This window comes from Cotesia glomerata, linkage group LG7, assembly GCF_020080835.1.
Source record: "Cotesia glomerata isolate CgM1 linkage group LG7, MPM_Cglom_v2.3, whole genome shotgun sequence".
NCBI lineage: Eukaryota > Metazoa > Arthropoda > Insecta > Hymenoptera > Braconidae > Cotesia > Cotesia glomerata.
In genome coordinates, this window is record NC_058164.1 from 24,372,216 (window position 1) to 24,384,574 (window position 12,359).

At 20.5% G+C, this 12,359-nt stretch overlaps 3 protein-coding genes across 4 annotated transcripts; all 3 read left to right on the plus strand.

Moving 5' to 3' along the window:
* The first annotated feature begins 2,810 nt into the window (after positions 1-2,810).
* LOC123269937 (glutaredoxin-C4-like) lies at positions 2,811-4,309 on the plus strand. Of its 2 annotated transcripts, none has more exons than XM_044735885.1 (3): positions 2,811-2,979; positions 3,582-3,713; positions 4,060-4,309. In XM_044735885.1, the coding sequence occupies exons 2-3, from the start codon at positions 3,585-3,587 to the stop codon at positions 4,258-4,260; spliced, it is 330 nt and encodes a 109-aa protein (XP_044591820.1). In that variant the 5' UTR covers positions 2,811-2,979; positions 3,582-3,584; the 3' UTR covers positions 4,261-4,309. The 2 variants fall into 2 exon arrangements, with proteins under 2 accessions (XP_044591820.1, XP_044591821.1); XM_044735886.1 differs by having other exon boundaries at positions 2,813-2,979; positions 3,595-3,713.
* Positions 4,310-6,571: 2,262 nt separating this feature from the next.
* On the plus strand, positions 6,572-10,029 carry LOC123269933 (group XIIA secretory phospholipase A2). The gene is made up of 3 exons (XM_044735880.1): positions 6,572-6,940; positions 7,437-7,504; positions 9,577-10,029. The coding sequence occupies exons 1-3, from the start codon at positions 6,706-6,708 to the stop codon at positions 9,901-9,903; spliced, it is 630 nt and encodes a 209-aa protein (XP_044591815.1). The 5' UTR covers positions 6,572-6,705; the 3' UTR covers positions 9,904-10,029.
* A 43-nt stretch (positions 10,030-10,072) lies between these two features.
* LOC123269936 (FACT complex subunit SSRP1-B-like) lies at positions 10,073-12,028 on the plus strand. Its single transcript, XM_044735884.1, has 3 exons — positions 10,073-10,351; positions 11,533-11,817; positions 12,005-12,028. The coding sequence occupies exons 1-2, from the start codon at positions 10,287-10,289 to the stop codon at positions 11,804-11,806; spliced, it is 339 nt and encodes a 112-aa protein (XP_044591819.1). The 5' UTR covers positions 10,073-10,286; the 3' UTR covers positions 11,807-11,817; positions 12,005-12,028.
* Positions 12,029-12,359: the final 331 nt, after the last annotated feature.

The following is a 12,359-nucleotide window of genomic DNA, read 5'->3' on the forward strand; positions in this document are numbered from 1 at the left end:
TTTTAAATAATTTTATTAGAAATAGAACTAAAAAATAATTTCCAAAAATTGCACGTTTTTTATGATATTAAAGTTAGCTGTCATTTGACCATTTTTTAATTTTATTTAACAAAAAAATTTGTGCCGAAAAGTTATTTTTAAAAAATTACCCTTTTGATTTATTAAAATTTCTAAATGCCCATTTTTTTCTTATTTTTTTAATGCAGTAATTTATTTATCAGAAAAATTATTAAAATTATTAAATATCTGCTAAATTAATTTTCATACGTTTTTTTTTTTAATTTTTTAATTTTTTTGTAATAATTTTTTCAATAAAAAAAATTATAAAAATTTTTAAATGTCGACTAACTTAATTTTCATTTTAAAAAATTGCATTTTTCATTTTTTTAAATTTCTACATTTAAATTTTTGTTTCTCATTTTTTGTCATAATTTATTTATTACAAAATTTCTAAAAGTTATTAAATATCTGCTAAATTAATTCTTATCCTACTTGTATGATTAAAATAAAGTTAGCCAACATCTAAAAATTTTTATGATTTTTTTAATTAAAGAATTATTACAGAAATAAAAAAAAATTTTTTTATTTGTTAAAAACTTCAAAAACTATAAGTGCAAATTTTTAAAAATATTTTTTAGTTATAAATTAATTAATTAAGCGAAATAAAAAAATCGAACATGTCAGCTAACTTTATTATTATATTTCAAAATATGACATTCAAGTTAGCAGTCACTTTAGCACTTTTTAATTTTTTTTAACAAGCAAATTTGTTCTAAAAAATTATTTTTAAAAATTTGCATTTAAAACGTTTTTTTAAATTTCTATATTTCAATTTTTTTTTCTAATTTTTATTTGCCATAATTTATTTTTTAAATTTCTTAAAATTCCCAGATAGCAAAATGACGTATTAAGTTATTCCGAATGAGCTCAGATTTCTGATTTGGACGTCAGAGTCTACGTCTAAAAGACGTCTTTAAGACCTTCTGAAGAGGTCGAATGCGCCGCTTATTGTAGACTAAGAACTCATCAAAACGAGCTCTTAAAGAGCTCTTTTTTCTGAACTCGCACAAATAAATGATTTTTTATCTCTATACGCTATTATAATGATAACAATAATAAGAACACAACAAAAATAATATTAATAATAATAATAATAATAATAATAAAAGTAAATTATGAAAAATAATTCAGAGTTTCACGAAGCATCGAAGCTGATTTCGAATGTTTATTATTTTAGTTAGACCTAATATTGTCGGTTTAAAGAGAGAAAGTGAAAAAAATCGCAATTGCCGTAACTAAGATTCGAACCCTAGTCGCGCGCGTGCTAGATCGATACCTAACCCCCTACGCTGTTCAAACGATATGTCGTTACACATCTCATTATTCTTATAAGCTAAGTTTATATAGTGATGAAATGTTGCGATCATTGTCTATATTATTTATTCTATTTGATACTGTGTATCGATAGAGAAAAAGTAACTTTTACGAATATTTATATACTAAAAAATATTCAAAAGTCTACCTGTAATATTTTTTTAAATAGTCTATATAAATTTTGTTTACTTTTCACAATATAAAATCTAATAGATAAATTAATGAATATTAAAAATTCAACAATAATTAATAAGTATATAGTTATAAGATATCGTTAAATTCGAATAAAATGTTTAAAATTGATACATGCAAAGTACTCCTTAAATGTAGAAAGTTCACATAAATTTTTCAGATTAGAATCCAATTTTATTAATTTATCTAAATTAGTTTGATTACGAACCAGATTTTAACATTATTGCCTACTACTTCATAATATAATTTAAAATTTTTGAAAAATTTAATTAACCTGGATTAAGAGAAATGAGTTAACCTATGCCAAGTGTATATCTATATATTAATCTATTCAAATTGTTTTAAATTATTTAATTCGAATTATTTTTAATCATTTTCAATTTAATTTCTCAATCAGGAAAGTAATAAATGAAAAATGAATAAGATTTTGACAGCTTTATATTAAAAAGAAATTTATTTTTTTGTTTATAATGTCTATAAGCTCATTATACGCAACTCAAAAAGAAGTCCAAAAAAGAGACTCAGTTAGATGTCAGAAAATTGACTCCAAACTTATGAGTTCATTAAGAGCTCTTAGTTCTGACCTCGTAAAAAAGAGCTCCTTAAGACGTCACATTAGGACTTCTATAAGAAGTTTTTTAAAAGACTTCATACTGAAATCTTTCTGACTTGGATGCTGACTGGGTTATTAAATATCTGCTAAATTAATTTTCATGACATTAAAGTTAGCAGTCGCTTAACAATTTTTTAATTTTATTTAACAAAAAAATTTTTCGCAAAAAATCATTTTTAAAAAATTGCATTTTTTATTTTTTAAGATTTTCACGTCAATTTTTTTTTATAATTTTTTTTTGCTATCATCTATTTGTTATAGAATTTTTAAAATTATTAAATATATGCTAAATTAATTTTCATTTAATTTTCACATAAATTACAATAAAAAAATTCTATAAAAATTTCCTCTAATAATTTTTTTTTAGTACTTACATGTGGAATTATTTTATAAAATCCTTTTTATAATAATTTAATTGCTGAAAAATTATAAAAAAATTTTTTGTCAGTCAACTTCACCGTCATAATTGTAATTCTAACTGTCATCTGAATATTTAACACACTGCGACATCTATGGGCAGTTTTAAGACTCACCAATACCATCGCAGCGACAACCGCGCCACCACTCAGTACAACGGCGAGCGATCGAATCAAAAATCTCATAGAACTTAAAAAATATATAAAATTCTAATCTAATCTAAAATAAATTCTGACTAATAACTCACTAGCACGTAGATCACGTATTTTATTGATAAAAACAATAAAATAAAGTATTTTTTTATTAATTAGTCATTGTATTGATTATTACACTCATCATCCACTCCAGCTAGAGTTGCATCAACTTGTGAAGTCCATTAGCATGTAAGTACTCTGTAAAATATTAATTATTTTTTATTAATTATTATTATTATTATAATTTATAATATAAATTGATACTTAAAAATTTATTTTTATTTTTATAAAAATTTAATTATTAAAAAATTCCAAATTTAAGATAAATAAAAAAATATCATGAAAATTAATTTAGTAGATATTTAATAATTTTAATTTTAATAATTTTAGAACTTTTGTTAATAAATAAATTATGGCAAAAAAAAAATAAGAAAATAAAATTGGCATGTAAAAATTTTTAAAAATTAAAAATGCAATTTTTTAAAAATAATTTTTTAGAATTAATTTAATTGCTAAATAAAATTAAAAATTAATCAAGTTACAGCTAACTTTAATGTTATTTTTTTTATCACAATTAATTTGTTATAAAATTAAAAAAAATTATCTATTAAGTATGATTAATTATTAAGAATTATTTTTAAAATTTCGAACTCTACAAAACTTGGATTCATTTGTTTATTTTGTCTTCATTTTTTTAAAGTAATTTGTCAAAACATTTATAATTTATTTAATAATAATTCTTAATTATTAAATTAAAATAAAACTTACTGCCTTTGAAATAATGCCTATAGAAAATGGGTTTAGTTTCCAGTTCAAGAAGAATCATGACTATCGACAAAGCCGCTGTTCAAAAAATCATTGACTCAGATACTGTTGTCATTTTTTCAAAGTCCACCTGTCCTTACTGCACTAAAGCTAAAAATGTAAGTATTTTTAATTATTTAATATTAAAATTAAATTATTAAACTAAAGTCAGCCGACATTTTGTCGAAAAAAATTTCTAAAAATCATTTTTCAAAAAAAATTTTTTAAATAAAAAAAATATATTTTTTTAAATTAGCATTTATAACTTTTTATTTTTACAATTAAAATTTTTTAAATAAAAAAAAAATTTTTTTTTAAATTAGCATTCATAACTTTATTTTTACAATTAAAATTTTTTTAATAACAATAATAATTAATAAAAAAATTTTCAGTCTGATTTTATTATTTGTAAATTATTAAATAATTAAGTTAATTAATTTTAAATTGTTCCTTTTATAATTTTAGGCATTCAAGCAGATAGGCAAAGACTTCAAAGTAATTGAACTAGACGAGGAAGACGACTGTGCCGGGTACCAGGATGCTCTTGGAGAAATCACCGGTGCCAGAACTGTACCCAGAGTTTTTGTCAATGGAAAGTTCATTGGTGGTGGTGACAAGGTCGCTGAAATGCTCAAAACTGGAGAACTCGCCAAGCTTTTTGATTAAAAATCATCACATTTATTTTTATTGATTTTTTCCCAGTTGTATTTATTTAGCAAGCAAGAAATAATTCTTTTTTTACTTTTACATAAATTACTAATTATTTCTTATTTTTTTTTTGCTAAAAAATTTAATATAGAAGTTTACTTGGAAATATTTTTTTTATAAAAAAATTATGTTGCATTTTAGCTTTGTAAAAAATTTTATTTCAATTTAATTATTGGTTAAAATTATTAATGATTTTGTAATAATGTTGAAAAATTGTACTTAAATTCTGTAATTTTTTTTAGTATAAAAATACTTATATTGTTGATATAAAAATGTTCAATTTATGTAAAATAAAATTTTCTTCTTCAATTTAAATTTTAAGAATTTTTATTATTATTATTTAAAATTTTTAAATTTTAAAATTCTAAATTAAAAAAAAATCAAGTAATTAACTTTTGAATCTATAAACCTTCTAGAGAATGCGAAAACAATTCAATTAATAAATAATAATTATTAGAAATGAATTTATCAAAAGTTTTAAAGCCTATTGTAAGATAATATTTTGTTAATCTTTGAACGCGCGTTTTTAAATTTGAAAATTTTAAATTTTTTTAAAAATAATAAACTAATTAACTTTGGAGTCTATAAACCTTGTAGTGGATGCAAAAACAATTCAATTGGTATATAATAATCATAAAAAAAAAATTTATCAAGAGTTTTAAAGCCTCAAGCCTCATATCTAATTTAATAATCCAAAAAATTTTTTAAGTGTCATTTTTTTTTTTCACAGAACTGAATTTTTGTAAAATTTATTTTTTTCTTTAACGAATAAATTAATTATAAAAGTTTATTTTTAAAAAATTAGATTTAAAATTTTTTCATGTCAAAATTTATTAAATAAAATAATTATTACTATTAAATATTTAATGAAAATTGTCAGAATTTTTTTAATTAAATAAAATTTTTTAAATTCATTCTTAAAAAAATTAAATTTAGAATTTTTTTTATTTCAAAATTTATTAAATAAAAAATTGAATTATTGAATATTTAATGAAAATTATCAGAACTTTTTTTATTTTAAAAATTCATTTTTAAAAAAATTAAATTTAGAATTTTTTATTTCAAAATTTATTAAATAAAAAATTGAATTATTGAATATTTAATGAAAATTATCAAAACTTTTTAATTTAAAAAAATTAAATTTAGAATTTTTTTATTTCAAAATTTATTAAATAAAAAATTGAATTATTGAATATTTAATGAAAATTATCAGAACTTTTTTTATTTTAAAAATTCATTTTTAAAAAAATTAAATTTAGAATTTTTTTATTACAAAATTTATTAAATAAAAAAATTGAATTATTGAATATTTAATGAAAATTATCAGAATTTTTTTTATTTTAAAAATTCATCTTTAAAAAAATTAAATTTAGAATTTTTTTATTTCAAAATTTATTAAATAAAAAATTCAATTATTGAATATTTAATGAAAATTATCAGAACTTTTTATTTTAAAAAAATTAAATTTAGAATTTTTTCATTTCCAAATTTATTAAATAAAAAATTCAATTATTGAATATTTAATGAAAATTATCAAAACTTTTTTTATTTTAAAAATTCATTTTTAAAAAAATTAAATTTAGAATTTTTTTATTTCAAAATTTATTAAATAAAAAATTGAATTATTGAATATTTAATGAAAATTATCAGAACTTTTTATTTAAAAAAAATTAAATTTAGAATTTTTTTATTTCAAAATTTATTAAATAAAAAAATTGAATTATTGAATATTTAATGAAAATTATCAGAACTTTTTTTATTTTAAAAATTCATCTTTAAAAAAATTAAATTTAGAATTTTTTTATTTCCAAATTTATTAAATAAAAAATTCAATTATTGAATATTTAATGAAAATTATCAGAATTTTTTTATTGAAAAAATTATAAGTGCAATTTTAAAAAAATATTTTTTAGTTCTTATTTAACAATTAAAAAAAATAAATCAAATACGTCAGGTCACTTTAGTATTATAAATATTTGCTATTTTAAGTATCACAAAAAATTATTAATAAAACTCTAAAAATAAATTCAATCATAAAATCCACGTGTACCAGTAAGATCCGTGAAAATTTAGTACCTAAATATATTAATTTAAAAAAATTGTTTTTAATTCATAAAAAAATATTTTTTCAATTAAAAATCGTTAATGTTAATTTAAAAAAATATTTTTTTTTAAATTTAAAAATTAATTTTTAAAAAATTGCATTTTTTATTATTTTAAGATTTCTAAATGTCAATTTAATTTGTTATAAAAATTATAAAATAATTTTCATTTTGAACAGCCGAGTGACATTTGACCTGCAAGTAAAATATATAAAGTATGTAAATATTTAAATGTATAAATAGACAAATACTGTGAGTGAAAGTGAAAGATACATCAAAATACTGTTTGCGATGATCCAGGATGGATTTAATGAGGTATAGAAAATTCTTCGTCTACATATTAACCTTCCTCGCCTACGCCTGGTCAGGATATGGAGCTGGACTGATCGGGAACCTCCGAGACGCCGTTCTAGCAGCTGAGACCATTTTCGGGGACTTTTTTCAAAACGCCATCACTGTCGCCAGGAAAATTAAGGATATTCACGAGGTCTTCGATGCTGCCGTCGAGGAAAATTGTGTTTACACTTGTCCCAATGGTAATTATTATTGTTTTTTGCTTGTTTTATGTCAGTGTTGTTGTATATAAAAAAAAAAAAATATTAAACTTAACCTCAAAATTTGTTGAAACAAGTTGATTTTTTTATTTGTTACTGAAATAATAAAAATTATTAAATATTTACCTAAATTAATTATTATTTTTTTATTTATGATTATTAAATATTTTTTTTTTAATTTTGTGAAAATTTTTAGTAAATTTTAAAGAATAGACACTTGAAAATTTTTTGGAGTTTTAAAATAAATAAATTATTGCAAAATAAATATTTTGCAATAAAAAATATGATATCAATATTTTTGTTTTTTAATTATTAAAATTTTTGAAAAAATTTCTTTGATTATAATTTATTTATTGTGAAATTATATTAGTCAGTTTATTTCACTGTTATTAAATTTTACATTATATTTATTATTTTTTAGTAACTTATTTTTTTAAAAATGAATATAAATTTTTATTAATTAAAAATTTTATTACAGGTGTGACAGCAAAGCCTGACAGAAATCATGTACCTCAAAGTAATGGATGTGGTTCTCTGGGTATTGAGGTAATAAAATTAAATGTCAATTTTTATATTATAACAAAAGTATTATAATAAATGTAAGAAAATCAGTATGAATATGGTTTAAATCTTCAATTAATTCTTGGTACTTTTTATTAATTATTATTTTATAGTAAAATTATTATTAAAAAATATTTTATGACTATATAATCTTTAATTAATAATAATGATAATAATAATAATAATTACCTTTATATACAATTGGTCAATTACTGGTTCATTTATCTTTAAAAGAATGTTTTTTGTTCATTAAATTAATTATTTAAACATAGAATAATTTTTTTATGAATAATAGTAATAATAATAACTAGCAACCTTGCAATCACTATGTGACTGCCGTGACCTGTGAACCATAAAAAATTGAAATTTTGCTTTATTAAATAATGAATTTTGTTAAATTGCACTGTACTTTTTTAAATATTGTCGTTTTTAAAGAGATAAGCTCATCCCGATGTTACACTAATCAAGAGCTTTCATTTGAGTACCCACATGCATTTTCATATATTTTTCATATATTCATGTATATAAATATATAAAATATATGAAAAATTGATGTAAGTACTCAAATGAAAGGTCTTGATGAGTGTAACATCAAGATGAGCTTATATTTTTAAAAATATCAATAGTTCACGAGATATTTGTTAAAATGCCCTATAGTTTCTTAAATATTGACGCTTTTAAATATATAAGCTCATTTCAATGTTACATTCATCAAGAGCTTTCATTTGAGTACCCACATGCATTTTCATATATTTTTCATATATTCAGGTATATAAATATATAAAATATATGAAAAATAGATGTGGGTACTCAAATGAAAGGTCTTGATGAGTATAACATCGGGATGAGCTTATATCTTTAAAAATGTCAATAGTTCACAAGATATTTGTTAAAATGCCCTGTAGTTTCTTAACTATTGACGTTTTTAAAGATATAAGCTTATTTCAATGTTACATTCATCAAGAGCTTTCATTTGAGTACCCACATGCATTTTCATATATTTTTCATATATTCATGTATATAAATATATAAAATATATGAAAATTTGATGTGGGTACTCAAATGAAAGGTCTCGATGAAAGTAACATCGGGATGAGCTTATATCTTTAAAAATGTCAATAGTTCACAAGCTATTTGTTAAAATGCCCTGTAGTTTCTTAACTATTGACGCTTTTAAAGATATAAGCTCATTTCAATGTTACATTCATCAAGAGCTTTCATTTGTGTACCCACATACATTTTCATATATTTTTCATATATTCATGTATATAAATATATGAAAAATTGATGTGGGTACTTAAATGAAAGGTCTTGATGAGTGTAACATCAAGATGAGCTTATATCTTTAAAAATGTCAATAGTTCACAAGATATTTGTTAAAATGCCCTGTAGTTTCTTAACTATTGACGTTTTTAAAGATATAAGCTTATTTCAATGTTACATTCATCAAGAGCTTTCATTTGAGTACCCACATGCATTTTCATATATTTTTCATATATTCATGTATATAAATATATAAAATATATGAAAAATAGATGTGGGTACTCAAATGAAAGGTCTTGATGAGTGTAACATCAAGATGAGCTTATATCTTTAAAAATGTCAATAGTTCACAAGCTATTTGTCAAAATGCCCTGTAGTTTCTTAACTATTGACGCTTTTAAAGATATAAGCTCATTTCAATGTTACATTCATCAAGAGCTTTCATTTGTGTACCCACATGCATTTTCATATATTTTTCATATATTCATGTATATAAATATATAAAATATATGAAAATTTGATGTGGGTACTCAAATGAAAGGTCTCGATGAAAGTAACATCGGGATGAGCTTATATCTTTAAAAATGTCAATAGCTCACAAGATACAAGGTAATTTCTTAATTATGTATCTAGAGATACATTTTTGAATGCAACCTAAATACTTATAATAAATTGATTAATAATTGACTTTTACAATTCCACTAAAAAAAACCGATTTTATCATATGACTCTAGAAACAAAATTTTTTTCTTATACTCTTAATAATATAGATAATAATAATAATAATTTTACAGATAAACCAAGAATACCTTCCACTATCAGAAATGACAAAATGCTGCGACGAGCACGATATCTGTTACGACACCTGCAATTCTGATAAAGAAAAGTGTGATCTAGAATTCAAAAGATGCTTATACAAATACTGCGACGGCTATCAGACCACCGGAACAACAATAGTAAACACTTGTAAAGCTGCCGCGAAGATGCTCTACACCGGAACGACGACGCTGGGTTGCAAAAGTTACATCGACGCTCAGTCTGCGGCTTGCTGGTGTCCTGAAAAAGATAAATCTAGGAGCTGGAAGAAAAAAGGAAAGTGGTCTGGGTTCGACGAGCTCTGACTTAATAAAATAAATAAATATTTTAATTTAGATTAATTTATTTAATTATAATTTGTAATTTATAATTTATAATCATTTGTCTTAGCTCCGTCCCGGATAACAATAAATTTATAAAAAATAATTCTATATATTGAGCTTGTTTTTTTTTTATTAAACAAATGAACTTCATTTAGTTTTTATCGATAAACAAACGAGGCTGGAAAATGTCATCGTGAATTTGTTTAAATTTATTGTGACATTTTTTTGTCAAAAATAATTTTTTTTATTTAGAATTCTTGTGGATTTTCTTTGAGATTTTTTTAAAGGTTTGAGTTTATTTTTATAAATTAATAGTTATGCTGTAGGAAGTAGATGTCTGGTAGAAATAATAAGGAAGTACAAGAATGGGCAATGAAAACTCGACGCCCAAAAAGTCGGAAACACGAAAATTCAGAGGAGACTTCAAAAGGTGAATTTATTATTTTAATTATTTTTAAAAAAATATTTTTTTTTTATTAAAATTTTTTCATATTTATAGAAATAATTTTCTTTGAAAATTTTCATTTTTTTATGACAAAAAAAAGTGTTTTATTCAAAATTTTAATTTTTTACAATTAAGAAAAAAACAATTAACAAAAAAAATGTTTTTTTATTAATTTTAATTTTTTTATAAGAAAAAATGAATTTTACTCAAAATTTTTTATTTTTACAACCGAGAAAAAAATTTTTTCAATTTGAATCTTATTAAATTAAACCAATAAATTGTTTTTTTTTTCACTTTAATTTTTTTATGACAAAAAAGTGTTTTATTCAAAATTTTAATTTTTCCATAATAATAAAAAGAATTTTCTTTGAGAATTTTAATTTTTTTATTGACAAAAAAAGTATTTTATTAGAAATTTGAATTTTTTATAAGTAAAAAAATTTTTTTTTAATTTGAATCTTTTTAAATTAAACCAACTCTTTATTTTTTAATTTTGATTTTTTTGACAAAAAAAAACGTTTTTTTTTTTTTTAATTTAAATTTTTTCATGATTAAAAATGAATTCTATTCAAGATTTTGATTTTTTACAATTAAGAAGTAATTTTTTTTAATTTTGTTTTTTTTTTTAATCATTTCAATTTTTTAATGATAAAAAAATGTTTTATTCAAAATTTTAATTTTTTACAACTGAGAAAAAATTTTTTTTTAATTGGAATCTTTTTAAATCAAACAAAAATTTTTAATTTTTATTTTTTTATGACAAAAGAAATGTTTTTTTTTTAATTTTAATTTTTCATATTAATGAAAAAAATTTTTTCGGAAAATTTTTATTATTTTCTGAAAAAAAATGAATTTCATTATAAATTTAAATTTTTTACAATTTATAAAAAATTATTTTGATTCTATTTTTCTTCAAATTAAACAAAAAAAAAACTGTTTTTTTTATTTTTTTATGATAAAAAAAAAGTATTTTGAATCTTTTTAAATTAAACTAAAATTTTTAATTTTTGAATTTTAATTTTTTTATGACTAAAAAAGTGTTTTATTCAAAAATTTTAATTTTTACAACTGAAAAATTTTTTTTTTCAAAATTTTAATTTTTTCATATTAATAAAAATAAAAAAAAATTATTTTATAGTAGTATATTACTAACACATATTTACCAGCACAGATGGCGATTCCTCAAAAACTCCGGAGCCAAAACGCCCTAGAAAGCAGAAGGCTAAAAGTTCTGGAGGACCTACCAACCCGTTCCTGATTTTCTTCCTAAGGATGAGGAGCAAGAAGCCCAATGAGCATGTCACGACCATCGCAAAGGCCGCTGGCAAGCAGTGGGCAAAGATGACACCCGACCAGAGACAGAAGTACGTCAAAATGGCCAGTGTTGCTAAGAAGAAACGCGTTTATAAAAAGAAGAAACGCGATGATGATCCGGAATAGAATTTTTAATCGTCAAGAAAAATTTTAAGTTTATTTGGAAATTTTTATAAATTAAATTTGCGGTGAATTTTTCTTGTTAATTTAAAATAATTTATTTATTTACAAATTTCAAAAATTTTTAGTTTCAAGATTTATTAAAAATTTATATAAAAAATAAAAAAAAATTTTGAGAATAAATTTTTATGACTTAAATTTAAGGTGAATTTTTTTTCTTAATTTTGAAAATTTCAAAAAATTTTATAGATAGTAAAAGTTTATTTTTTTAAAATAAAATTTTTCATCAAAAAAATTTTAAGACGAATAAGAATTTTTTTTTTTAATTTTAATTTTTTCATGAATAAAAAAAAAAAGTAAACATTTATAAGTGGAGTCAACAATTTTAATTTTAATTTTTTTTAACGAAATTTCTATTTAATTTTAGTGATATATTTTTTTTTATTTAAATAAATAAAAAAAATGAACAATTTAAAAAAAAGTTGATTATCACAATTTTGATAAATTTTCAAAAAAAATTTATAAATTTTTTAAAAAATTGTGATATTCAATTTTTTTC

Excerpts from the sequence above, each read along its gene's own strand:
- LOC123269936 (XM_044735884.1), top strand. The coding sequence starts at position 10,287 with ATGGGCAATGAAAACTCGACGCCCAAAAAGTCGGAAACACGAAAATTC. Across the intron at positions 10,352-11,532 it reads TTCAGAGGAGACTTCAAAAG|CACAGATGGCGATTCCTCAA; the intron begins GTGAATTTATTA and ends CATATTTACCAG.
- LOC123269937 (XM_044735885.1), top strand. The coding sequence starts at position 3,585 with ATGGGTTTAGTTTCCAGTTCAAGAAGAATCATGACTATCGACAAAGCC. Across the intron at positions 3,714-4,059 it reads ACTGCACTAAAGCTAAAAAT|GCATTCAAGCAGATAGGCAA; the intron begins GTAAGTATTTTT and ends TTATAATTTTAG.
- LOC123269933 (XM_044735880.1), top strand. The coding sequence starts at position 6,706 with ATGGATTTAATGAGGTATAGAAAATTCTTCGTCTACATATTAACCTTC. Across the intron at positions 6,941-7,436 it reads TGTTTACACTTGTCCCAATG|GTGTGACAGCAAAGCCTGAC; the intron begins GTAATTATTATT and ends ATTTTATTACAG. Across the intron at positions 7,505-9,576 it reads GTGGTTCTCTGGGTATTGAG|ATAAACCAAGAATACCTTCC; the intron begins GTAATAAAATTA and ends ATAATTTTACAG.